Source organism: Musca domestica, unplaced genomic scaffold (genome assembly GCF_030504385.1).
Source record: "Musca domestica strain aabys unplaced genomic scaffold, Musca_domestica.polishedcontigs.V.1.1 38, whole genome shotgun sequence".
NCBI lineage: Eukaryota > Metazoa > Arthropoda > Insecta > Diptera > Muscidae > Musca > Musca domestica.
The window spans coordinates 2,325,698-2,351,190 of NW_026712324.1; the positions used below are offsets into that span (position 1 = coordinate 2,325,698).

Below are 25,493 nucleotides of genomic sequence, written 5' to 3' on the forward strand. Positions count from 1 at the left end.
AGTTCGGCAGGGAACGATTTTTTCAATTTTCAAAACAAAAAAAAAAAAACGGTTAAAAATTCTGTTAAAATCTAAAAAATACCAAACGTAGCCGTTATATTAGGGTATATACGACGACGTGGACCTGCATAGGCCGAATATAAGGGGGGTATCGTTATATGGGGGCTATACGAAAACTTGGACCTGCACAGACAATATTCTTTCATAGGCTGTAGTATCTATTACGAACATCAAATACCAAATTTGAAACAATTCCGGTGAATAATGTCACTAATATCATCAAAGTACCGAATATCGGGAGGTATCGTTACATGTGGGCTATACGAAAACGTGGACCTGAACTGACAATTTTCTGTACGAACATCAAATAATAAATTTGAAAAATTCCGGTGAATAATGTCGTTTAAGTCATCAAAATATCGAATACCGGGAGTTACTGTTATATGGGGGCTATACCAAAACGCGAACCTATCTGGCCCATTTTGCCAAAAATCCTGCAGACATAATATACATTTACGTAAAATTTTATCAACCTACTTCATTTCGTTCGGAAGCTAGAGTGATTTCCACAGACGGACAGAAGCATAGACGGACGGACATCGCTAAATCTATATTTAGTGATTATATTTCGAGGTGTTACAAACGGAATGACAAATTTAATATACCCTCCATACTATGGTGAAAACAAGGTTTGAAACTCCACTGTTTTAATATCCTCTTTTCGGTCTGTTTTATTTATTTATTATAAGTGTGGTGTAGGGTATCCTATGCTCAATTCTCGAAAAAATTAATTTTGAAATAAATATTACTAATTATTTCTTAATTACCCGCGAGACAAGAATTGCTCGGCCCATTTTGAATGGGCATGGTAATGAAACCACTTAAGACTAAGTAGTCAATTAAGCTCAACATAAAATGCAAAGCAACATAACACATGCGAACAAAAAATATATCACACACACACATTGTTAACAATTGATTGGTGGCTAGTTGAAAAAAAAAATCCGGTTTCTGTTAACCCCATGAACTTGAATTATGTTGTGGAGACTTCATTTATGATTCTAATTGACATACATCTCCAAGAGGGAATAATAAATCCGATCCAAGTATTCATTGAAGTTCAATTGAAACAAACAATAAATCGATAAAGTTCAAGATCATTGTAGGTGGTGGTTGTCGCCCTGAGAATAATTGATTAGGTTGCAGTGAATCTTGGCTCAGAAAGCTATAAAAACTTCTTAACTTTGGCAAACGGGTATCAGTTTTGTTTGAGCTTTTACAAACCTAACAAAAACTTAATCTTTCCAAAATGTTCAAATTTGTAAGTTCTTGTGTCTTACTTAATTTGTTTTATGGATCCTTAACCATTGTCCTCTTCCTTAACTTATTTCTAGGTTGCCTTCTTCGCCTGCATTTCCGTGGCTTTGGCCGCACCCGGTTTGGTGGCCGAACACCATACCGTTGTTCAAGAACCCGTCTTGGCCAAGGTTGGTGCTGTGGTCCACAGTGTACCCTCGGCCACCTCTCATCAAAGTTTCACCCGTGTCCACAACAAGGCTGTTGTTGCCCCCGTCGTTACTCCTGTTGTAAAGACAACCGTCCATGCTGCCCCCGTTGTATCGGTTGGCAAGACTGTTGAACCTGTTGTGCCTGTGGTCAAAACCGTGGCTGCTGCTCCCCTTGTCAAGACCGTTGTTCCAGCCGTGCCAGTGGTGAAGACTGTTGCCCCAGTTGTTCCCGTTGTCGGTCATGCCGTATCCCATCAATCTCATGTTCAAATCCACTCCAATGCTGCCGTAGTTGCTCCTGTGGTCCACTCAGTCCCTGTTGTGCATGCTACTCCTGTTGCCCATGTCGTCCATCATTAAATGTTATTTTATGTTTAATTAATTTTATGTTTTAAATAAAATGTTATTGTTTTAATAAATTACAGAGATGGGAGTTTTTTTTTTACCTTCGATCAATTTTTAAAGGACATCTTCAGGGCCCAGTTTGTAGATTTTTTAAACAATATGTTTTCAGGTGCCATCAAACAAACGTGTTTTTTAAAATAATTTTTTTTTTTTTGGATTTTTTAAAAATATTTTTTCAAGGGCAATTAAATGTGCAAACGTGGAATTTTAAAGAATATTTTTTAGGGGAAATTGGAAGCATAAACGTGGAATTTGTGGCCATCAGAGCCACAAGCTTGGATTTTTTACAGAATATTCTTTCAGCAGATATCAAAAACGCGTTTTTTTAAAGAATATTTCTTCAAAGGGCCATCGTGGATTATTTAAAAAATAATTTGCCATCAGACCAGAAAATGTGGATTTTTTAAAGAATATTTTTTTAAGGCCATCAAACCAAGAATCCTAGGTTTTTTAAAGAATATTTTTTTAAGGCCATCAAACCAAGAATCCTAGGTTTTTTAAAGAATATTTTTCAAGGGCCATCAGACCAGGAAACGTGGATTTTTTAAAGAATATTTTTTAAGGGCCATCAAACTAAGAATTCTGTTTTTTTTAAAGAATATTTTTCTAGGGCTATAGCAAACGTGGATTTTTTAAAGAATATTTTTTAAGGGCCATCAAAGCAATAATCCTGTTTTTTTTTAAATAGTATTTTTCAAGGACTATAACAAACGTGGATTTTTTAAAGAATATTTTTTAAGGGCCATCAAAGCAATAATCCTGTTTTTTTTTTAAATAGTATTTTTCAAGGACTATAACAAACGTGGATTTTTTAAAGAATATTTTTAAGGGCCATCTGAGCCACAATCGTGAATTTTTTAAAGAATATTTTTCAAAGGCCCATCAGAGCCACAAACGTGGATTTTTTAAAGAATATTTTTTCAAAGGCCCATCAGAGCCACAATCGTGAATTTTTTAAAGAATATTTTTCAAAGGCCCATCAGAGCCACAAACGTGGATTTTTTAAAGAATATTTTTTCAAATGCCCATCAGAGCCACAATCGTGAATTTTTTAAAGAATATTTTTTCAAAGGCCCATCAGAGCCCCAAACGTGGATTGTTTAAAGAATATTTTTTCAAAGGCCCATCAGAGCCACAATCGTGAATTTTTTAAAGAATATTTTTTCAAAGGCCCATTAGACCAAAAAAGTGATTTTTTTTTAAATATTTTTTCAAAGGCCCATCAGACCAAGAAATGTGGATTTAAAAAAAAAAAATTTCGAAGGCGCATCAGGCCAAGAAAAGTGGATTTTCAGATCAAGAATCGTGGGTTTTTTTAAGAATATTTAAAAAAAAAAAAAAACCGGTTTTTTTAAAGAATATTTTTTCAAGGGCCATCAGACCGAGAATCGTGGATTTTTAAGGAATATTTTCTCAAGGGCTACCAGATCAAGAAACACGGAGTTTTTAAAGAAACGTGGATTTTATAAAGAATATTTTTCAAAGGACCATCAGACTAAGAAATGTGGATTTTTTAAAGCATATTTGTTAAAGGACCATCAGACGAAAAGAAACATGGATTTTTTAAAGAATATATTTCAAGGACTATAACAAACGTGGATTTTTTAAAGAATATTTTTCAAGGACTATAACAAACGTGGATTTTTAAAGAATATTTTTCAAGGACTATAACAAAAGTGGATTTTTTAAAGATTTTTTTTCAAGATTCATAAGAAACGTGGATTTTTTAAAGATTTTTTTTCAAGATTCATAAGAAACGTGGATTTTTTAAAGATTCAAAAAAAACGTCGATTTTTTAAAGATTTTTTTTTCAAGATTCATATGAAACGTGGATTTTTTAAAGATTTTTTTTTCAAGATTCATAAGAAACGTGGATTTTTTAAAGATTCAAAAAAAACGTCGATTTTTTAAAGATTTTTTTTTCAAGATTCATATGAAACGTGGATTTTTTAAAGATTTTTTTTTCAAGATTCATAAGAAACGTGGATTTTTTAAAGATTCAAAAAAAACGTCGATTTTTTAAAGATTTTTTTTTCAAGATTCATAAGAAACGTGGATTTTTTAAAGATTCAAAAAAAAACGTAGATTTTTTAAAGATTTTTTTTTTCAAGATTCATATGAAACGTGGATTTTTTAAAGATTTTTTTTCATAATTATATTTAAATATATTTTTTAAGGGCCATCAGACCCAGAAACTTTTGGCCTTTTTTTAAAGGATATAAGACCATCTAACGTCATTGCTTAAAGACTTTTAAAGGAGTATTTTTCAAGGACCATCAGAGGCTAAAAAGTGGACTTTTAAATAAATATTTTTTCGGGGTCATCAGAGGTACACACGTGGAAATATTTTTTTTTTAAGTACAGGAAACGTACAATTTTTGAAAATTGTTTAAATAAAATTTGTTTTTTTTTTTTTCAGGTACGTGATATAAGTTCCACAGCACTTCGTGGGATTTAGGTACGTTTTTAATGATTCAAGATAAGTTCAAAAAAATTGATATAACAATTGATTGCATATTTTATTAAAGACATAAAATTCAATCATAAAACCATTTTCTAAAACTTAATGATGGACAACATGGGCAACGGGAGCAGCGTGGACAACAGGCACGGTGTGAACCACTGGAGCTACTACAGCAGCATTGGAGTGGATTTGAACATGAGATTGATGGGATACGGCATGACCGACAACGGGAACAACTGGGGCGACAGTCTTGACCACTGGCACGGCTGGAACAACGGTCTTGACAATGGGGGCAGCAGCCACGGTTTTAACTACAGGCACAACAGGTTCAACAGTTTTGACAACGGATAAAACGGGGGCAGCATGGACGGTTGTCTTTACAACAGGTGTAACGACGGGAGCGACAACAGCCTTGTTGTGGACACGGGTGAAACTCTGATGAGAGGTGGCCGAGGGGACACTGTGGACCACAGCTCCAACCTTGGCCAAGACGGGTTCTTGAAAAACGGTATGGTGTTCGGCCACCAAACCGGGGGCGGCCAAAGCCACGGAAATGCAGGCGAAGAAGGTAACCTAAAAAGGATGAAGTAGGGATAAATTTGAATCTATTGGCAGAATTTAAGTGTCTTTTTTGACAAGCCAATAACTTACAAATTTGAACATTTTTGCCAGATTTACTTAAGGGTAGATTATGTTAGGTCTATTAAGACTCAAACGAAACTATGAGTTTCCTTTAATTGAATTCAGTAATTTATAGCTGCTTTGCCTCCCACAAAAATACATTCAATGAACTTGAACTTCATTGATAGCTTCTTGTTGAACAAGCGTTTTTTTAAGCTAGCATTGCAATGATCGGGCAGCAGTTGTGTTTTGTCATTGGAATTTTTTTTTCATTAAATCATAATTCTGGTTTTAAAAACTATAAACAAATTGGGCAATGCATTGGTTTTTCAGTTCTAAGTGTTTTCAACTACATTGTCACGAGACCTGGTCAACCAGTAGTGAATCCAAATTGTTGTCATTGATCTTGGGTACCAAAAATTGGTATAAATAATTTTCAGTTGAGAGAGGAAATTATCAGTTCCAAATCAGCTTTGACAAAATCAACATTCCAACTTTACTTTTTATCTCAAAATGTTCAAATTTGTAAGTTTTTTGATTTTAATTTTTATTTTAAAACAAATCCTTTAATATCATTAACAACTTCTATAGGTTACCCTCTTTGCCTGCATTTCCGTGGCTTTGGCTGCTCCCGGTTTGGTGGCCGAACACCACACCATTGTTCAAGAACCCGTCTTGGCCAAGGTTGGAGCTGTGGTCCATAGTGTCCCCTCTGCCACCTCTCATCAAAGTTTTACCCGTGTCCACAACAAGGCCGTAGTTGCCCCTGTCCTCACTCCCGTTGTTAAGACCACAGTTCATGCTGCCCCAGTTGTGCCTGTAGTCAAAACTGTTGCTGCTGCCCCAATTGTCAAGACTGTTGTTCCAGCCGTGCCAGTGGTGAAGACTGTTGCCCCAGTTGTCCCCGTTGTTGGTCATGCCGTATCCCATCAATCTCATGTTCAAATCCACTCCAATGCTGCCGTAGTTGCTCCTGTGGTTCACTCGGTCCCTGTTGTGCATGCTGCTCCTGTTGCCCATGTCGTCCATCATTAAATTGTGAAAAAGTGATTGAATGTTTATGTTTTAAATAAAATAGTTATTTTATTGTTAAATTAAGCTCCTTTTATTTTGATCTTATTGGCAAAAGAGTAAAAAAGTAAGGTTATCCACTTGAAAAAAGTTTTGAAAATAAACAAAAGCGCCGTTTTGCTCGATTGTGGCGAATTGTTGATGCTTTTCTCCATGTGCAAGCTTGAGTTATGTCAAAAACGCCTATGCCAAAGTCGCAAGTAGAATAATGTTGGGGTCACACCAACAAAAAAATTTTGCAACATTTAGAAGGCGAAATATGGAGACTATTAAAGCTTGATCTAATACCGGCAGAAATGTAGAATAGCGTAGTCTTTAGAAAATGGTGGACTATTTTCCGTTTTATGAATTTGTAATTGTTGAAAATGTTCACCATTTTTGGGGGAGGTACATGTAGGAGAGGCTCGATATTGTTCAATTTCTTACTTCTTCTTAGGCTGGCATAAATATTGCGATGTGGGAAGTTGCAATCATTTGATGGCCCTTTGAAAAAATATTCTTTAAAAAATCCACGTTTCTTGGTCGGATGGGCCTTTGAAAAAATATTCTTTAAAAAATCCACATTTCTTGATCTGATGGCAATTTGAAAAAATATTCTTTAAAAAATCCACGTTTCTTGGTCGGATGGGCCTTTGAAAAAATATTCTTTAAAAAATCCACATTTCTTGATCTGATGGCAATTTGAAAAAATATTCTTTAAAAAATCCACGTTTCTTGGTCGGATGGGCCTTTGAAAAAATATTCTTTAAAAAATCCACATTTCTTGATCTGATGGCAATTTGAAAAAATATTCTTTAAAAAATCCACGTTTCTTGGTCGGATGGGCCTTTGAAAAAATATTCTTTAAAAAATCCACATTTCTTGATCTGATGGCAATTTAAAAAATATTCTTTAAAAAATCCACGTTTCTTGGTCGGATGGGCCTTTGAAAAAATATTCTTTGAAAAATCCACATTTCTTGATCTGATGGCAATTTGAAAAAATGTTCTTTAAAAAATCCACATTTCTTGATCTGATGGCAATTTAAAAAAAAATATTCTTTAAAAAATCCACATTTCTTGATCTGATGGCAATTTGAAAAAATATTCTTTAAAAAATCCGCGTTTCTTGGTCTAATGGCCATTTAAAAAAATATTCTTTAAAAATCCACGTTTCTTGGTCGGATGGACCTTTAGAAAAAAATCTTAAAAAAACACGTTTATTGGTCTGACGGCACTTGAAAAAAAATATTCTTTAAAAAATCCACGTTTCTTGGTCTGATGTCCCCTGAAAAAATATTCTTTAAAATATTCACGTTTTTGCCCCTGATGGCCCTTGAAAAAATATTCTTTGAAAAATCCACGTTTCTTGATCGGATGGACCTTTGAAAAATATTCTTTAAAAAATCCACGTTTCTTGGTCTGATGTCCCCTGAAAAAATATTCTTTAAAATATTCACGTTTTTGCCCCTGATGGCCCTTAAAAAAATTTTCTTTAAGAAATCCAAGTTTCTTGATCTGATGGCTCCTTAAAATATTCTTTAAAAAATCCTTGAAAAAATATTATTTAAAAAAATCCACGTTTCTGATCTGTTGGCCCTTGGAAAAAAAATATATAAAAAATATTCTTTAAAAAATCCACGTTTCTGATCTGTTGGCCCTTGGAAAAATATTATTTAAAAAAATCCACGTTTCTTGGTCGGATGGGCCTTTGAAAAAATATTCTTTAAAAAATCCACGTTTCTGATCTGTTGGCCCTTGGAAAAATATTATTTAAAAAAATCCACGTTTCTTGGTCGGATGGGCCTTTGAAAAAATATTCTTTAAAAAATCCACGTTTCTTTGTCGGATGGGCCCTTGAAAAAATATTCTTTAAAAAATCCACGTTTCATGGTCTGAATATTTTTTTAAAAAATCCACGTTTCTTGATTCGATGGCCCTTGAAAAAATGTTCTTTAAAAAATCAACGTTTCATGATCTGAATATTTTTTTAAAAAATCCACGTTTCTTGATCTGAATATTTTTTTAAAAAATCCACTTTTCTTGGTCTGATAGGCCTTTGAATTTTTTTTTAAAATATACGTTTCTTGGTCTGATGGGCCTTTGAAAAAATATTTTTTAAAAAATCCACATTTCTTGGTCTGATGGGCCTTTGAAAAATATTCTTTGAAAAATCTACGTTTGTGGCTCTGATGGGCTTTTGAAAAAATATTCTTTAAAAAATCCACGTTTCTTGGTCTGATGGGCCTTTGAAAAATATCCTTTAAAAAATCCACGTTTCTTGGTCTGATGGGCCTTTGAAAAATATTCTTTAAAAAATCCACGTTTCTTGGTCTGATGGGCCTTTGAAAAATATTCTTTAAAAAATCCACGTTTGTGGCTCTGATGGGCCTTTGAAAAAATATTCTTTAAAAAATCCACGTTTGTGGCTCTGATGGGCCTTCGAAAAAATATTATTTAAAAAATCCACGTTCCTTATGACCCTTAAAAATTCCAAGTTTCTTGATCTGATGGCCCTTGCAAAAAAATCTTTAAAAAGTCCCAGTTTCCTGGTCTAATGATCCTTAAAAAATATTTTTAAAAAATCCACGTTTATTGACCTGATGGTCATTAAAAAAATATTCTTTAATAAATCCACGCTTCTTATAGCCCTTAAAAAATATTCTGTAATAAATTCACGTTTCTTATTGCCCTTTGAAAAAATATTTTTTAAAAATTAACGTTTGTGTCTCTGATGGCCCTTTGAAAAAAAAGTTTACAAAATACGGGCCTTTAAGAAAAATTCTCATTTGTGGCTCTAAAATTCTCCCATTCTCCATTTCCTAAAAAAATTACTGTACTATCTCATTACTACAAATCACACCGGATTACCTGCCACAAAAATCGCGTCCAATGACTTTTCAAAAATTTCTGGTTATTGGATTTCCGTTTCTTTTCGTTATGCTTTTCATATGTCATTCGTTCTGGCTACTGTATTTAAGATAAAGACAAAAAACAAAACAACAAATGCGTAGCAAAGCAATTGGTTTTGTGAATGGGAACATGAAATCGATCTATTGTCACCGGAGTTCAAGATCAGTGTAGGCGGACATAAGCGTGTAGTTGTCTTACAATTTTGCTAACAACAACAAAAGTTCTTCTCAAGTACCAAATCACAAAAAAATTCGGCTATAAAATCAATTGCTCGGCATTCAGAAGCCATCAGTTTCCTACGAGACAAACTAATCACAAGACACAACAAAACCTTTTCAAAATGTTCAAATTCGTAAGTGGAAATAGGATGTTTTGGAATCCTTTGTGAGTTCCTTTGACAATTAATTGGTTTCTTTGTTTTATTTTAGGTTACTTTCTTCGCTTGCATTGCTGTGGCTTTGGCCGCTCCCGGTTTGGTAGCCGAACACCATACCGTTGTCCAAGAACCCGTCTTGGCCAAGGTTGGTGCTGTGGTCCACAGTGTCCCCTCTGCCACCTCTCATCAGAGCTTCACCCGTGTCCACAACAAGGCTGTTGTCACCCCAGTTGTTGCTCCTGTTGTCAAGACCACCGTCCATGCCGCTCCAGCTGTGTCTGTTGTCAAGACTGTTGAACCTGTGGTCCCCGTTGTTAAAACTGTTGAACCTGTCGTCCCTGTTGTCAAGACTGTTGCTGCCGCCCCAGTTGTCCACACTTATCATGCTGCTCCAGTTGTCCCCGTTGTTGGCCATGCTGTCTCCCACCAATCTCATGTCCAAATCCACTCCAATGCTGCTGTAGTTGCCCCAGTTGTTCACTCTGTCCCCTTGGTCCATGCCGCCCCCGTGACCCATGTTGTCCACCACTAAGAGTTGACAGTTAGTAACGAATTTTGAATTTTATGTTTTTTAATAAATTTTTATTTTGAAAGTTGTAAATCATGAGTTTTAATATTAGGATAAAAAAATCCAAGGAACATCAGGGCCATCGGACCAAGAATCGTGGATTTTTTAAAGAATATTTTTTCAAGGGCCATCAGACCGAGAAACGTGGATTTTTTAAAGAATATTTATTTGAAGCATCATCAGAGCCACAAACTTGGATTTTTTAAAGAATAGTTTTCCAAGGCATCATCAGAGCCACAAACGTGGATTTATTAAAGAATATTTTTTCAAAGCATCATCAGAGCCACAAACGTGGATTTTTTAAAGAATATTTTTTCAAAGCATCATCAGAGCCACAAACGTGGATTTATTAAAGAATATTTTTTCAAAGCATCATCAGAGCCACAAACGTGGATTTTTTAAAGAATATTTTTTCAAAGCATCATCAGAGCCACAAACGTGGATTTTTTAAAGAATATTTTTCAAAGCATCATCAGAGCCACAAACGTGGATTTTTTAAAGAATATTTTTTCAAAGCATCATCAGAGCCACAAACGTGGATTTTTTAAAGAATATTTTTTCAAAGCATCATCAGAGCCACAAACGTGGATTTTTTAAAGAATATTTTTTCAAAGCATCATCAGAGCCACAAACGTGGATTTTTTATAGAATATTTTTTCAAAGCATCATCAGAGCCACAAACGTGGATTTTTTATAGAATATTTTTTCAAAGCATCATCAGAGCCACAAACGTGGATTTTTTAAAGAATAATTTTTCAAAGCATCATCAGAGCCACAAACGTGGATTTTTTAAAGAATAATTTTTCAAAGCATCATCAGAGCCACAAACGTGGATTTTTATAAAGAATATTTTTTCAAAGCATCATCAGAGCCACAAACGTGGATTTTTTAAAGAATATTTTTTCAAAATATCATCAGAACCACAAACGTGGATTTTTAAAGAATATTTTTTCAAAGCATCATCAGATCCACAAACTTGGATTTTTTTAAAGAATATTTTTTCCAAGCATCATCAGAGCCACAAACGTGGATTTTTTAAAGAATATTTTTTCCAAGCATCATCAGAGCCACAAAAGTGGATTTCTTAAAGAATATTTTTTCAAAGCATCATCAGAGCCACAAACGTGGATTTTTTATAGAATATTTTTTCAAAGCATCATCAGAGCCACAAACGTGGATTTTTTATAGAATATTTTTTCAAAGCATCATCAGAGCCACAAACGTGGATTTTTTAAAGAATAATTTTTCAAAGCATCATCAGAGCCACAAACGTGGATTTTTTAAAGAATAATTTTTCAAAGCATCATCAGAGCCACAAACGTGGATTTTTATAAAGAATATTTTTTCAAAGCATCATCAGAGCCACAAACGTGGATTTTTTAAAGAATATTTTTTCAAAATATCATCAGAACCACAAACGTGGATTTTTTAAAGAATATTTTTTCAAAGCATCATCAGATCCACAAACTTGGATTTTTTTAAAGAATATTTTTTCCAAGCATCATCAGAGCCACAAACGTGGATTTTTTAAAGAATATTTTTTCCAAGCATCATCAGAGCCACAAAAGTGGATTTCTTAAAGAATATTTTTTCAAAGCATCATCAGAGCCACAAACATGGATTTTTTAACGAATATTTTTTCAAACCATCATCACAGCCACAAACGTGGATTTTTTAAAAAATATTTTTTCAAGGCAGCATCAGATCCGCAAACGTGGATTTTTTAAAGAATATTTTTTCAAGGCATCATCAGATCCACAAACGTGGATTTTTTAAAGAATGTTTTTTCAAGGCATCATCAGATCCACAAACGTGGATTTCTTAAAGAATATTTTTTCAAAGCATCATCAGAGCCACAAACGTGGATTTTTTAACGAATATTTTTTCAAAGCATCATCAGAGCTACAGACGTGGATTTTTTAATAAATATTTTTCAAAGCATCATCAGAGCTACAAACGTGGATTTTTTAATAAATATTTTTCAAAGCATCATCAGAGCTACAAACGTGGATTTTTTAATAAATATTTTTTAAAGGCTATTGGAGCCACAAAAGTGGAATTTTTAACGAATATTTCTTCAAAGCATCATCAGAGCCATAAACGTGAATTTTTTTTAAAAATATTTTTGCAAGGGCCATCGGAGCCACAAAAGTGGATTTTTTAACGAATATTTCTTCAAAGCATCATCAGAGCCATAAACGTGGATATTTTTAAAGAATATTTCTTCAAAGCATCATCAGAGCCATAAACGTGGATATTTTTAAAGAATATTTTTGCAAGGGTCATCATAGGTAGAAACCTGGATTTTTTCAATTTTTTTTCAAGGGCCATCAGAGCCATAACTTTTTTTGAAATTTTTAAATTTTTTCTATAATATTATTATTTTTCCCGAACCCTGATAGGCATTACTACAATTTTTCTGATATTTAATAGGCAATGACCAAACAAGTTTTAACGAGCTCACCTATAAAGATTTCTTTTCAACAAAATTGGTTACTTTAATGACACGAGGAGACGTAAAGCCACTTATTGTTTGAAAAGCAAATCGTAAAGACAATTGTTCCACAAAGCCCAATGCTACCACCACTTTGTGTGATCTTTATATAAAAGAATGGTCGTTACAACTTAAATGGGCAGTTTTAATTTAAAGTTTTCAAAAGCCCGACAGGTATTTGTTCGAAATGTTTAAAATTGTAAGGCATCTCCTTCGGTAGAAAAAAATCAAATACTTTAAGATGCATATTTTACAGATAACCACCTTGACATTTCTCACCCTGGCCGCGGCAGCTCCTGGTCTCCTACGGGAAGTTCATTCTACAGATGCACCAGGTCACGTAGCTGTTGTGGACACCAGCTCGGCCTCGGCTGTAACCCATCAAAGTTTTACCAATTTAGTTCACAATGTTCCCGTTGCTCAGTCTTATGCCTCCGACACTGCTCCAGTAGTCTATACCGGTTACACTGCAGCTTTACCACTTGTAAAAACGATGACAACGACCTTAGTGAAGTCCGACCCTGCACCAGTTGTTCACACCTATACTGCAACTCCAGCCAATCTAACCTATGCTGCCACACCAGTCCTGTGTGCCACACCGTTGGTAAAAAATATCCAAGATTTCCCAGTGAAAATTTATTAAAATCTATCCTTGAAAAAAATAAGCTTTTGGATAAATTTCATGTTTTCAAGAAGACCAGGAAACGTAGATTTTTTAAAATTATTGTCAGGAAGAGACTAAAGGTGACACAAACGTGACTTTTTTGAGGAATATTTTTCCTTTTTCCAATAGAGTCACAAACCTGGAGTCTTTGAGGTCTTTTTTCAAGAAAATCCAAAAAAAAAACGTATTTTTTAAAGAATTTCCTTTTTAAGCTAAAATTCTGCGGTAAAAAAATATTTTAGAGAACTTTCAAAGCTACAGTTTTGGCATTTTAAACAAGTATAAATGGTTTTAAGCCAAACTTTTTATACCCTCCCATGAAAAGGGTAGAATATGATAATTTAGATTATCAATCTGTTTTTAATAAAAAAAAAAAAAACAAATAAAATATCATAAGCCGACAGATGCGCAGGGTGAGATAAAAAAACTGCAACAAAGTCAAACGCCATATAAATCGGGAATAAGCATCCAGTTGTCTTCACACTTCGAACAGCCTATTATTTCCACTAACACAAGATTTCCAATGAAGATGGGTCCGATCTTTATAGTACCCTCCTCACAAAGGGTTACAATTTTGAATCTCCATGAAGCTCATAAAGCGCGAAATGCGATACCATTTATTTAATATTTCCATCAAGACAAGATCTGTTATAAAGATAGTAGAGATCGGACCATTTCTTCTGATACCTCCCCACATACAGGGTGAGATAAAAAACTGCAACAAAGCCAAAAGCCATATTAATTTTTTTAAAATTTATTGAATGAAAGCAAAAAATGTCGAAAACAGCATCAAATTTCAGAATAAGTTTAGATTTGTTCGAAATGGACAGCTTTGACACGAATTATAGCCTTCAAACTGCCAATGAAAACGTCACACGCTGCCCGAATGTTCCTCTGCGGTATTTTGGCCCATTCCCGGCGAAGCGCTTGCTTGAGGTGATCAACACTTTGGTATTTTTTAGTGCCAACCTTGCTTTCCAAAATACTCCAGACACAATAGTCCAACGGATTGGTATCCGGAGATGAAGCGAGAAGGGGTTGGTAGATATACATCATTTTCATAACAGATCTTGCGTAAAATATTTGAATGCGTGAAATTTGAATAGAGTTGGATGTTTATTTCGCTTAATTTGAGCGTTTTGTTTCTTAAAATCTTGAACCCTATGTGGGGGAGGTACCAGAAAAATGGTCCGATCTCTACCATCTTTATGACAGATCTTGTTTTTATGGAAATGTTGAGCTGTACCAAGTCTGAATGGAATCGGATGTTAATTTCGCGTTTTATGAGCGCCATTGACATTCTAAATTTTGACCCTTTGTGGGGGAGGTACCAGAAGGAGTGTACCGATATATTCCATCTGTGATGTGTGAAATTTGAAGAGAGTTGGACGATTATTTCTGATTTGATAATCGTTTTGGTTATTCAAAACATAGACCGTTTGTAGGGGAGGTCCCAGAAGGAATGGCCCGATCTATAACAGATCTTGTGTTTATAGAAAAATATTGAGATGTATCAAATCTGAATAAATTCGGAGATTAATTTTGCGTTTTATGAGCTTCATGGATACTCAAAATGTTGACCCTTGTGGGGGAGGTACCAGAAGGAGTAGACTGATATATCCCATCTTCACACCACACCGTGGGTTAATAAAAATATTGTCATGTGTGTAATTTTAAGAGAACCGGATGCTTATTTCGGATTTTATGATCGTTTTGGTTATTCAAAACTTCGACCCTGGGGGAGTTAACAAAAGCATTTGTCTGATCCCTCCCATCTCTATTACAGATCTTGTGTTGACGGAAACATTAAGATGTGCCAAATCTGAATGGAATCGGATGTTAGTTTTGCGTTTTATGAGCTTCATGGACATTCAAAACTGTTACCCTTTGTGGGGAAGGTACCAGAATGAGTGGACCAATATTTTCCATCTTAACACCAGATCTTGGGCTAATAAAAGCATTTTGATGTGTGTAATTTAAAGGTAATCGGACATTTACATCATATTCTTATAAGAGTTATATTTATTCAAAATTGTGACACTTTGTGGGGGAGGTTCTTGATGGAGTGGACGGTATTTTTCATTTTCGCTCCTGACCTAGCACTGATGCAAATATTAGGTTTCGCAAATTTGGAGCAAAATCGGGATATCCTTCTTTTTCTGTGCAATTAATTTTTTTTCTTTAAAAATATTGACATTTTGTGTGGGAGGTACCAGAAAGAGTGGCCTGATATAGCTCATTTCCGAACTTATCTAAGTTTGACAATAATATTACGATTTACCAAGTTTGGATTGGATACTCCCTTCGAGAGTTATCGTGCACACCAGCCAGACAGACGGACGGACATCGCTAGATCGACTCTAAATGTCCTGAAACGGATTTCGTCCAAACGGTTTAGGGTCTAAAACCGTTATTTCGATAAGGCACGTTGTGGCCGTATCAAATGATATATACCCTCTGTGGCCATTTGGCTGAGGGTATTAAAATAAAACGAATAGCAAAATCTATATTATCATTTAATTTGCTTGGCAAAAACCTTCAAAATACCGAAACCCGAAAACCACTTGGTGGACCTAAATTGCACATTTTTGTAAGGTGAGAACAAACCTATCGAGAACCCCAATTACTAAGTTTCAGCTAATTTGAAACCTTCAAAATACCGAAAATAGGTAGGTACTGTTACTGGGTGAACCCGTAGCGAATAGTTTTTGCGGGGATAAACCAGACCTTCTAAGAACTTCAAATGTAAAGTTTTAGCTAATTTGGTTCGCTGATTGGAAATTGTGGTAGAAACCTGAAAAATACCGATAATCGTGTGGTACCGTTATATAGGGTCTATACCAGTTAGTGACCTTAATCGATCTTTTTTGCAAGCAAAGAACAGTCCTACCAAGAACCCCAAATGTGAAGTTTGATCTGATTTGTTTGGAAATTGCGGCAGAGATCTTGAAAATACCGAATACCTGGAGGTACCTTTATATGGAGGCTATACCAATTAGTGGACCTGAAGCTAAAATATTTCGTAGGAAGAGAACGGACCTAGCGAGAATATCAATTGTCAAGTTTCGAAATGAAGTAGGCTTAATAAAATTGTACTTAGATGTATTTTAGGTCAATACAATTTTTATTTCCTCCACCATACTATGGAGGGTATATTAACTTTCATCACGCTATCTTCCGCACGAATTGAGGTAGAGGGCTAAAATTTTGCACACATGTTTATTTTTTTAGTAGGCAGGTTAAGTTCGTAAATGGGCCATGTGGGTCCACGTTTTCCTATAGCCCCCATATAACGGTACCTTCCTATATTCAGTATTTTGATGATTTTAGCGACATTACTAAGCGGAATTGTTTCAAATTTGGTATTTAAAGTTCGTAATCGATACTACAGCCTATTGCAGAAAATTGTTTGTGCAGGTCCACGTCTTCGTATAGACCCCATATAATTGTATCTCCCAATATTCAGTATATTGACGATTTTAGCGTCATTATTAACCGGAATTGTTTCGAATTACGTATTTAGAGTTCGGAATTACAGTCTGTGGCAGAAAATTGTCTATGCAGGTCCAGGTCTTCGTATAGGCCCCATATATCAGTACCTCCCTGTATTCGGTATTTTGACGAGTTTAGGCACAATATCCACCGAAATTTGAAGTTCGTAATGGATGCTAGAGCCTACGACAGAAAACTGTCTATGCTGGTCCAGGTCTTCCCACAGCTCCGATATAACGGTACTTTCCTATATACGATATTTTGATGATTTTAGCTAAATTATTCACCGTTTATTTCAAGTGTCGAATTTGAATATGGTTATGGTTGGTTATGGCTTATGACAAACAATGCCTCTGTAGGTCCACGTCGTATAGACCCCAATATAACGGCTATATTCAAGATTGTTAAAATTTTATTTTTTTTTAATTTTTAACGGATTTTAATTTTTGAAATTTTCCAAATTCGTTCCAAATGGTGTTCGGCCCGGCCGAACTTACTGCTTTTTAACTTGTTGGTATTAAAAATGCGCCACATAGGCCCAATTTATGATATTGCCCCCATATAACTGTTTATAACCACAATTTTAAGCTGAATTTGCTAATAAATATGCAGTTTGTGTTCCCAGTATGTAGAATCTCGCATAAAACCATCCCTATAGTCCCCATGCAACTGTAGCTCCAAATATTCGGTATTTTGATGACATGTCGGAATTATTTATAATTTGGAATATTGAGCTCACAATGGGTACTAGTTCATATGACAGGAAATGGATTGTGCAGATCCACGTCTGCGTCTCCTTATATACCTTATTTTGATGATTTTGGCTACATTTTTAAACAGAATAATCTCACTTTTTGTATTTGGAGTTTGTAATAGGCACCTCCTTCATTCCAAGTTTTCTGGCTTTTTTAAGAAACTAAAAACTATGGGCATACTTCCATTCATATTTTACATAATTTTTTGGTTAACAATGTTGCCCTATTTCAATGGGTCAGTTGGGGTATTAAATCTTTTATTGTTGTGGTCTTTGTTCATATTTCCACGCACAATTTTGAAGATGATGGTATCAATGCTTTGCTCTTCAGATGCTTATTGTAACTGCTATGGCTTGGGCATTTAGTAAGCGTTTTTATTTAATTTTTTTCTTCACACACACACACACTTTTTCTGTAAGCGCGTAGAAGTAATCAAATTTTCATGGCTAATGGCCGAACAAAAAATGTTTCAATTTCATCTGTTATTTCATCTTTTATGTTTTCACTCGGCATCTTGAATTGTTTATAATCTTTTAAGCGTGCAGTTATTATTTGGATGCGACTAATGGTTTATCGCTTCCAACACATCATTAATTATCTTCGATTTAAATTAGAATATTACGTTTAAAAATTATTACGAAGATGCTGAAGCGAGCGGTTTCCTTGAGCGATGAAAAATTGTCTTCTAATGGCTTTGAGTGTGGCATTCCAAAAGAATGGAATGTTGTCGAAAATTACTGTCAAAATTGTCAAATGCGAATCAATTACACTAGGGTACAGAAAAGTTTTAAATTTTTTATACACTTAGCCATATGACAAGAGAGGGTATACAGGGAGAGAAGAAAAAACTGCAACCAACTTCAGACTGTTGTCATTTCTAAGCCACTCGGCCGACAGCTGTTAAAATGATTCCAGTGACAGCTCATTATATTGTTTAGAAGCGTACAAAAGCATTTTGGTGAGAATTTTCCAGAAAAAAAGTTAATCGTGATGGAATTCAAACGTGGCTGGAAAACCACAAGTGGCTATCGTTAGAGCACTTCAGCATTGGCATGTGAATAAATCTTTTGTGTCTCGTACCATCCCTCGTAACCGTGATTCTTGTAGCATATACCGACGTCAAGGAAGTGGACGGAAGAAAACAGCAACATCAGCAGAAATGGTTCGAAAAATAAAGGATCGACTTGATCGAAGCCCGCGTCGCAATGGCCGAAAATGGCTCCTTAGCTGAACATATCGTAATTTCCCATTCGGCAAATATTGAAAAATGAGCTCGGGGTAAACCCATTGAAATTACAATAAGTGCAAGAACTTGCACCCCAACAAAAAGACAAGACACTCAAAAGAGCTAAGAAGTTGCTTCGCTTGGCCGAAAGTGGTAAACTGCCGAATTTGAAGCCATTGAAATTCCAAAAATTGCAACAACTTTCACCGCAACAGAAAGAAAATAAACTCAAAAGATCTAAAGAGTTGCTTCGCTTGGCCAAAAGTGGTAAACTGCCGAATTTGGTTTTCTCCGATGAGAAAACCTTCCTTGTCCAGCAGTTGGTAAACATACAAAATTATCGTGTCAGCTGAAAATGTGCCCCTTCGGTTGACCACCAGAACTCAAGCGCCGGTCATGGTGATGGTGTGGGCCGCCATAACAGCCGATTGTCGCTCTCCGCTCGTGTTAATCGACCGTGGCATCAGAATAAATGCTGAATATTATCGCGAAAATATTCTGGAGGGTGTATTAAATCCTTGGGTACGCTTACATTTTGGCCGCAGACCTTGGACATTCCAACAGGACTCAGCACCATCGCAATCAGCACGCGCCACCCAAGAATGGTTACAAAATGAGGTTCCTCGATTCATTTCCAGCACACAATGGCCATCAAAATCTCCGGATACCAATCCGTTGGAGTATTTGTGTCGGGAGTATTTGGGAATGCAAGGTTGACACTAAAAAATACCAATGTGCCGATCACCTCAAGCAAGCGCTTCGCCGGGAATGGGTCAAAATATCGCAGAAAAACATTCGGGCAGCGAAGGCCGTTTGAAGGCCATAGTTCGTACCAAAGATGACCGATTCGAACAAATCTAAACTTATTCTAAAATTTGATGCTATTTCCGACATTTTTTGCTTTCATTCAATAAAATATTAATAAAATGTAAAAATTATGGCCTTTGACTTTGTTGCAGATTTTTTTTCTCACCCTGTTTATTCTTGATCAGCATAAAATTCTCCGTTCGCCGTCCGTCTGTGGAAATCACTCTAGCATCCGAGCAAATTGAAGTATGTTGATAAAATTTGTTTCATATTTGTGTTTGGTCTGCAGGACTTTTGGTATTGATAATGGGTACAGATTTAGGTATAGTCCCCATATAACTGTACCTCCCGATATTCGGTCTTTTGGCGATTTTAGCGACATTATTCACCGGAATCGTTTTAAATTTCGTATTTGAAGTTCGTAATGGCAACTACGGTTTATGACAGAGAATTGCCTATGCAAGTCCACGTCTTCGTATAACCCCTATATAACGGTATCTTCCGATATTCGGTATTTTGACGATTTTAACGACATTATTTAAAGGAATTGTTTCAAATTTCATATTTGAAGTTTCTAATGGGTATTACAGCCTGCGATAGAAAATTTCCTCTGCAGGTCTTCCCATAGACCCCAAAATAATTCATATATTCGAAATTTGTATGAATTTAACAGAATGTTTTATTTATTAACTTCTTTTTATACCTTGCACCACAAGGTGGTCAGGGTATTATGTCTTTGTTCATTTGTTTGTAACAGGCAAAAGGAAACGAGATAGACCTATAGTTCCTTTTGATGACCTGCATAGAATCACATTCTGAGTCGATTTATGCATGTCCGTCCGTCCTTCCGTCCGTCTGTCCATGTATTTTTGTAAACAAAGTACAGTTCGCATTTATTGCCCTCTCCAGATGAAATTTTGCACAAATCAATTGTTTGGCCCAAGGACCCTATTGAAGTTGGAGATAATCGGTCGAAATTTAGATATAGCTCCCATATATATCTTCGTCCGATTTGCCTTTTATTGTGCACCAAACGTGTGATATCAGTCCGAATAGTATGGAATTTTGCACGTACGATCAGATTGGACCTGAAAATAAGTATGTCAAATTTGATCGAAATCGGTTCAGATATAGCAATAGCTCCCATATATATTGTTCATCCGATTTGTTATTTTTGTCCTCCGCAGCCGTAATATGCACAACAATATTTGGGGAAATATATCAAATACAGCTCAGAAATACACTTGCTAAATTTTATCGACATCTGTTCAGATTTGGATATACCTCCCATATATAACTTCGTCCGATTTACCTTTTATTGTGCACCAAACGTCTAATATTTGCCCAAATTGGATGAAATTTGGCACTTACGACCGAATTGAGTCTAGAAGCTAGTATGTCAAATTTGGTAAAGATCGGTTCAGATATAGCTTTAGCTGCCATATATATTGTTCATCCGATTTTTCATATTTGTTACCCACAGCCGTAATATGCACTCCGTAACAACGATATTCAGGGAAATATATCAAATACATCTCAGAAATATCTTTGCGAAAATTAATCGAGATCGGTTCCGATTTGGATATAGCTCCCATATATATTTTTATTCGATTTCAAATTAATTGTGCACCAAATGGGCAACACAAGTCCGAATTTAAAAGATACAAATGCTTCGGCATATTTAGTCCTTTGAACTTTAAATTATAATTATAATCATAGCGTGTATGATTGAATTCTCTCATAAAAAATTTTAATTGTTATGTGGAGCTCTACTATATTAGCAAAGTGCTGTAGGGCCCCGCCCGACTTTAAAACTTTCTTTATTGGTTTTTTGATAATTACGTTCCAAATGGTGGATGGTATGCAAAGTTTGTCCCGGCTGATCTTACTGCTTTTCAATTTGTTACAAATACATTTTTGGTGTCTCTAATGACCCTTGAAATTCTTTTCTCATCAGTTCTAAAGCTATTTAAAATGTTATTTAAAACCCCAGGTTATAGACTCACTTTGAAAAAAATCTAAAAAAAAATTATTGCCGTGATTGTCCTTGAATAAAAGTTTTTAAGTACCCATGAATGCTAGGAATATTCCTAAGACAATGCTCTAAGTGTGTATGGCATCAGAAGGTTCTGCCGTATTTTTTGTTGTACAAACCTTAAGCTTTCCTTCCATTAATGTTTCATTAAAATTAGTTAAACAAATTTTTGGGAAACCATTCTTAGTCTGTTTTTTGCCTTTAAATGTCTAGTCCGCATAATTTTGAATTTGAATCTAATATATGTATCCTGGGGAAACATAAAGTATTTTATCTCGCGTAAATACTGCAGCAAACCATTTTACTTATTTATCTTGTAGATAAATTTCGGATACGACCGAAATAGACTCTACGATTTTTATTGTAGTTAATTAATTCATATTTTTTTCTTTATTACATTTACATCCAATACCAAACATGTAGAACTTATTTGAATAATATCCACTCAAAATCAAAATTACAAAATTAAAATGTAAATATAGTATTTTTTCTATTTTTGAATCTTTTGTAATGCATTAAAATAGAATTCTTTGTGATAAACCTAATCTCTAATCGACTACATTGTGGGCTTAACAAAAGACTCAGGAACTAGAACTCCATTGAAATGCAAATTTTGTTACAATTTATTTGGTCAGCTTTTCTAAAGCACCACAATTAGGGCATTCCAAGCCATGGCGTTTTGGATGTCATTATTATGGATAATTAGTTTAATACAATAGCCCACAACAGTGATGAAGGTATTCTTCAGTAGATCTCCAAACAAATTAAGACAACCGGTCTTCAACAAAATTTGCTTAGATGTGTGCATGTTTGAAAATGAATTTTTAAATTTTTTTTTTCTTAAAACATATAAATGAAGCAGCGAAATTGACAAGAATCATCAGTGAATTGACAGCGTTTCAACAACAACCAATCAACCAACTAAAACCCTCCAACAAAATGTTCAAATACGTAAGTTTTGAAATTCCAAAACAAAATTCTGAAACTAAATCTAAATTACTTCATAATTCTATTTTGCAGTTCGCCCTTCTTGCTCTTTTGGCTGTTGCCGCCCAGGCTGCTCCCGGCTATGTGGCCCACCACAGCCATGCCTATGTCCAGCCGGCGGTTTATGCCGCTCCCGTGGTTCATTCCTATGTTGCGGCTCCGGTTGTAAAGACCGTGGTGACCCCAGTTGTTCACACATATGCCGTTCCCGCTCCCGTTGTACACACTTATGCTGCCGTTCCCGTTGTAAAAACTGTTGTCCACCCGGCTCCATTGTACAAGACTGTGCCACTTGCCTATGCTGGACATTATCATCATTAAGTTAAGATTAGTGTTGTTTTTTGAATAAAATATTTTTTTATTGTTGAAAATTCTGAGTTTTATTTTCTTAATTTTTTTTTCTCGAAGAAAAAACAATTCCTCAGTCGCTACTGAGGCCAGATTTTTTCTATCGAAAACAAAATAATCCTCAGTCAGTACTGAGGTCGGATTTTTTTTTTATCGAAAAAAAAAAAAAATCCTCAGTAACTACTGAGGTCGGATTTTTTTCTATAGAAAAAATAAACCTCAATCACTACTGAGGTCGGATTTTTTTCTATAGAAAAAAATAAACCTCAGTCACTACTGAGGTCGAATTTTTTTCTATAGAAAAAAAAAACTCATCCTCAGTCACAGCTGAGGTCGAATTTTTTTCTGTAGAAAAAAAACTCATCCTCAGTCACAGCTGAGGTCGGATTTTTTCTATAGAAAAAGATAAACCTCAGACACCACCGAGGTCGGATTTTTTTCTATAGAAAAAAAGTCATCCTCAGTCCCTACTGAGGTCGGATTTTTTTCTACAGAAAAAAATACTCCTCAGTCCCTACTGAGGACGGATTTTTTTCTATAGAAAAAAATACTCCTCAGTCCCTATTGAGGTCGGATTTTTTTCTATAGAAAAAAATACTCCTCAGTTACTACTGAGGTCGGATTTTTTTCTATAGAAAGAAATACTCCTCAGTCAGTACTGAGGTCGGATTTTTTTTTGCTATAGAAAAAAATACTCCTCAGTCAGTACTGAGGTCGGATTTTTTTTTCTATAGAAAAAAATACTCCTCAGTCCCTACTGAGGTCGGATTTTTTTTTCTATAGAAAAAAATACTCCTCAGTCAGTACTGAGGTCGGATTTTTTTTTTGCTATAGAAAAAAATACTCCTCAGTCAGTACTGAGGTCGGATTATTTTTTTGCTATAGAAAAAAATACTCCTCAGTCAGTACTGAGGTCGGATTTTTTTTCTATAGAAAAAAATACTCCTCTGTCAGTACTGAGGTCGGATTTTTTTTTCTATAGAAAAAAATACTCCTCAGTCAGTACTGAGGTCGGATTTTTTTTCTATAGAAAAAAATACTCCTCAGTCAGTACTGAGGTCGGATTTTTTTCTATAGAAAAGAATACTCCTCAGTCAGTACTGAGGTCGGATTTTTTTTCTATAGAAAAGAGTCATCCTCAGTCACTACTGAGGTCGAATTTTTTTCTATAGAAAAGAGTCATCCTCAGTCAGCACTAAGGTCGGATTTTTTCCTATAGAAAAAAATTCATCCTCAGTCACTACTGAGGTCGGATTTTTTCCTATAGAAAAAAATTCATCCTCAGTCACTACTGAGGTCGGATTTTTTCCTATAGAAAAAATCAAATGCCTCAGTCAGTACTGAGGTCGGATTTTTTTCTATAGAAAAAATCAGATGCCTCAGTCACTACTGAGGTCGAATTTTTTTCTATAGAAAAAAAAAAAAATGCCTCAGTCACTACTGAGGTCGGATTTTTTTTCTATAGAAAAAAAATGCCTCAGTCACTACTGAGGTCGGATTTATTTTCTATATAAAAAATGCCTCAGTCGCCATTGAGGTCGGATTTTTTTCTATAGAAAAAAAAATGCCTCAGTCGCCATTGAGGTCGGATTTTTTTCTATAGAAAAAAATGCCTCAGTCGCCATTGAGGTAGGATTTTTTTTTCTATAGAAAAAAATGCCTCAGTCGCCATTGAGGTCGGATTTTTTTCTATAGAAAAAAAAATGCCTCAGTCGCCATTGAGGTCGGATTTTTTTTCTATAGAAAAAAATGCCTCATTCACTACTGAGGTCGGATTTTTTTTTCTATAGCAAAAAAATGCCTCAGTCACTACTGAGGTCGAATTTTTTTCTATAGCAAAAAAATGCCTCAGTCACTACTGAGGTCAATTTTTTTTTCTATAGCAAAAAAATGCCTCAGTCACTACTGAGGTCAATTTTTTTTTCTATAGCAAAAAAATGCCTCAGTCACTACTGAAGTCGGATTTTTTCTATAGAAAAAAATAGTCCTCAGTGACTACTGAGGTCGAATTTTTTTCTATAGAAAAAAATAGTCCTCCGTCACAACGGAGGTCGGATTTTTTTCTGTAGAAAACAATCGTCCTCAGTCTCCGATGTGATTTTTTTCTGTAGAAAAAAATCGTCCTCCGTCACAACGGAGGTCGGATTTTTTTGTATAGAAAAAAGTCATCCTCAGTCACAACTGAGGTCGGATTTTTTTCTATAGAAAAAAATAAACCTCAGTCACAACTGAGGTCGGATTTTTTTCTATAGAAAAAAATAAACCTCAGTCACTACTGAGGTCGGATTTTTTTCTATAGAAAAAAATACCTCCTCAGTCACTACTGAGGTCGGATTTTTTTCTATAGAAAAAAATACCTTCTCAGTTACTACTGAGGTCGGATTTTTTTCTATAGAAAAAAATACCTCCTCAGTCACTACTGAGGTCGGATTTTTTTCTATAGAAAAAAATACCTCCTCAGTCACTACTGAGGTCGGATTTTTTTCTATAGAAAAAAATACCTCCACAGTCAGTACTGAGGTCGGATTTTTTTCTATAGAAAAAAATACCTCCACAGTCAGTACTGAGGTCGGATTTTTTTCTATAGAAAAAAATACCTCCACAGTCAGTACTGAGGTCGGATTTTTTTCTATAGAAAAAAATACCTCCACAGTCAGTACTGAGGTCGGATATTTTTTTCTATGGAAAAAAAAAATCCTCAGTCACCAAGGCCTGATTTTTTCCGCCTATGAATTAAAACGAAACTGTCTTTATGGAGTTTTCAATCCAAATCTTTGAAATA

General features: G+C 35.2%; 6 protein-coding genes across 6 annotated transcripts; 5 read left to right on the top strand and 1 right to left on the bottom strand.

Annotated features, from left to right (window-relative positions):
• The first annotated feature begins 1,309 nt into the window (after window positions 1-1,309).
• LOC101891115 (retinin-like) lies at window positions 1,310-1,868 on the top strand. The gene is made up of 2 exons (XM_005182615.3): window positions 1,310-1,321; window positions 1,395-1,868. The coding sequence occupies exons 1-2, from the start codon at window positions 1,310-1,312 to the stop codon at window positions 1,866-1,868; spliced, it is 486 nt and encodes a 161-aa protein (XP_005182672.1).
• A 2,608-nt stretch (window positions 1,869-4,476) lies between these two features.
• Window positions 4,477-5,040, bottom strand: LOC101901308 (calphotin-like). The gene is made up of 2 exons (XM_020036444.2): window positions 5,029-5,040; window positions 4,477-4,950 (listed from the first exon to the last, which is right to left on the bottom strand). Exons 1-2 carry the CDS (start codon window positions 5,038-5,040, stop codon window positions 4,477-4,479), a joined length of 486 nt encoding a protein of 161 aa, XP_019892003.1.
• Window positions 5,041-5,455: 415 nt separating this feature from the next.
• Window positions 5,456-6,033, top strand: LOC101890941 (retinin-like). The gene is made up of 2 exons (XM_005182614.3): window positions 5,456-5,523; window positions 5,590-6,033. Exons 1-2 carry the CDS (start codon window positions 5,512-5,514, stop codon window positions 6,031-6,033), a joined length of 456 nt encoding a protein of 151 aa, XP_005182671.1. The 5' UTR covers window positions 5,456-5,511.
• A 3,195-nt stretch (window positions 6,034-9,228) lies between these two features.
• LOC101890767 (calphotin) lies at window positions 9,229-9,937 on the top strand. The gene is made up of 2 exons (XM_005182613.4): window positions 9,229-9,312; window positions 9,389-9,937. The coding sequence occupies exons 1-2, from the start codon at window positions 9,301-9,303 to the stop codon at window positions 9,866-9,868; spliced, it is 492 nt and encodes a 163-aa protein (XP_005182670.1). The 5' UTR covers window positions 9,229-9,300; the 3' UTR covers window positions 9,869-9,937.
• Window positions 9,938-12,639: 2,702 nt separating this feature from the next.
• Window positions 12,640-13,041, top strand: LOC109612408 (uncharacterized). The gene has a single exon (XM_020036443.1). It carries the CDS (start codon window positions 12,640-12,642, stop codon window positions 13,039-13,041), a length of 402 nt encoding a protein of 133 aa, XP_019892002.1.
• A 9,224-nt stretch (window positions 13,042-22,265) lies between these two features.
• LOC101890426 (cuticle protein LPCP-23-like) lies at window positions 22,266-22,706 on the top strand. The gene is made up of 2 exons (XM_020036446.2): window positions 22,266-22,327; window positions 22,397-22,706. Exons 1-2 carry the CDS (start codon window positions 22,316-22,318, stop codon window positions 22,682-22,684), a joined length of 300 nt encoding a protein of 99 aa, XP_019892005.1. The 5' UTR covers window positions 22,266-22,315; the 3' UTR covers window positions 22,685-22,706.
• The last annotated feature ends 2,787 nt before the right edge of the window (window positions 22,707-25,493 follow it).

What these genes read in the sequence shown, in the direction of transcription:
- LOC109612408 (XM_020036443.1), top strand. Translation starts at nt 12,640, where the DNA reads ATGCATATTTTACAGATAACCACCTTGACATTTCTCACCCTGGCCGCG.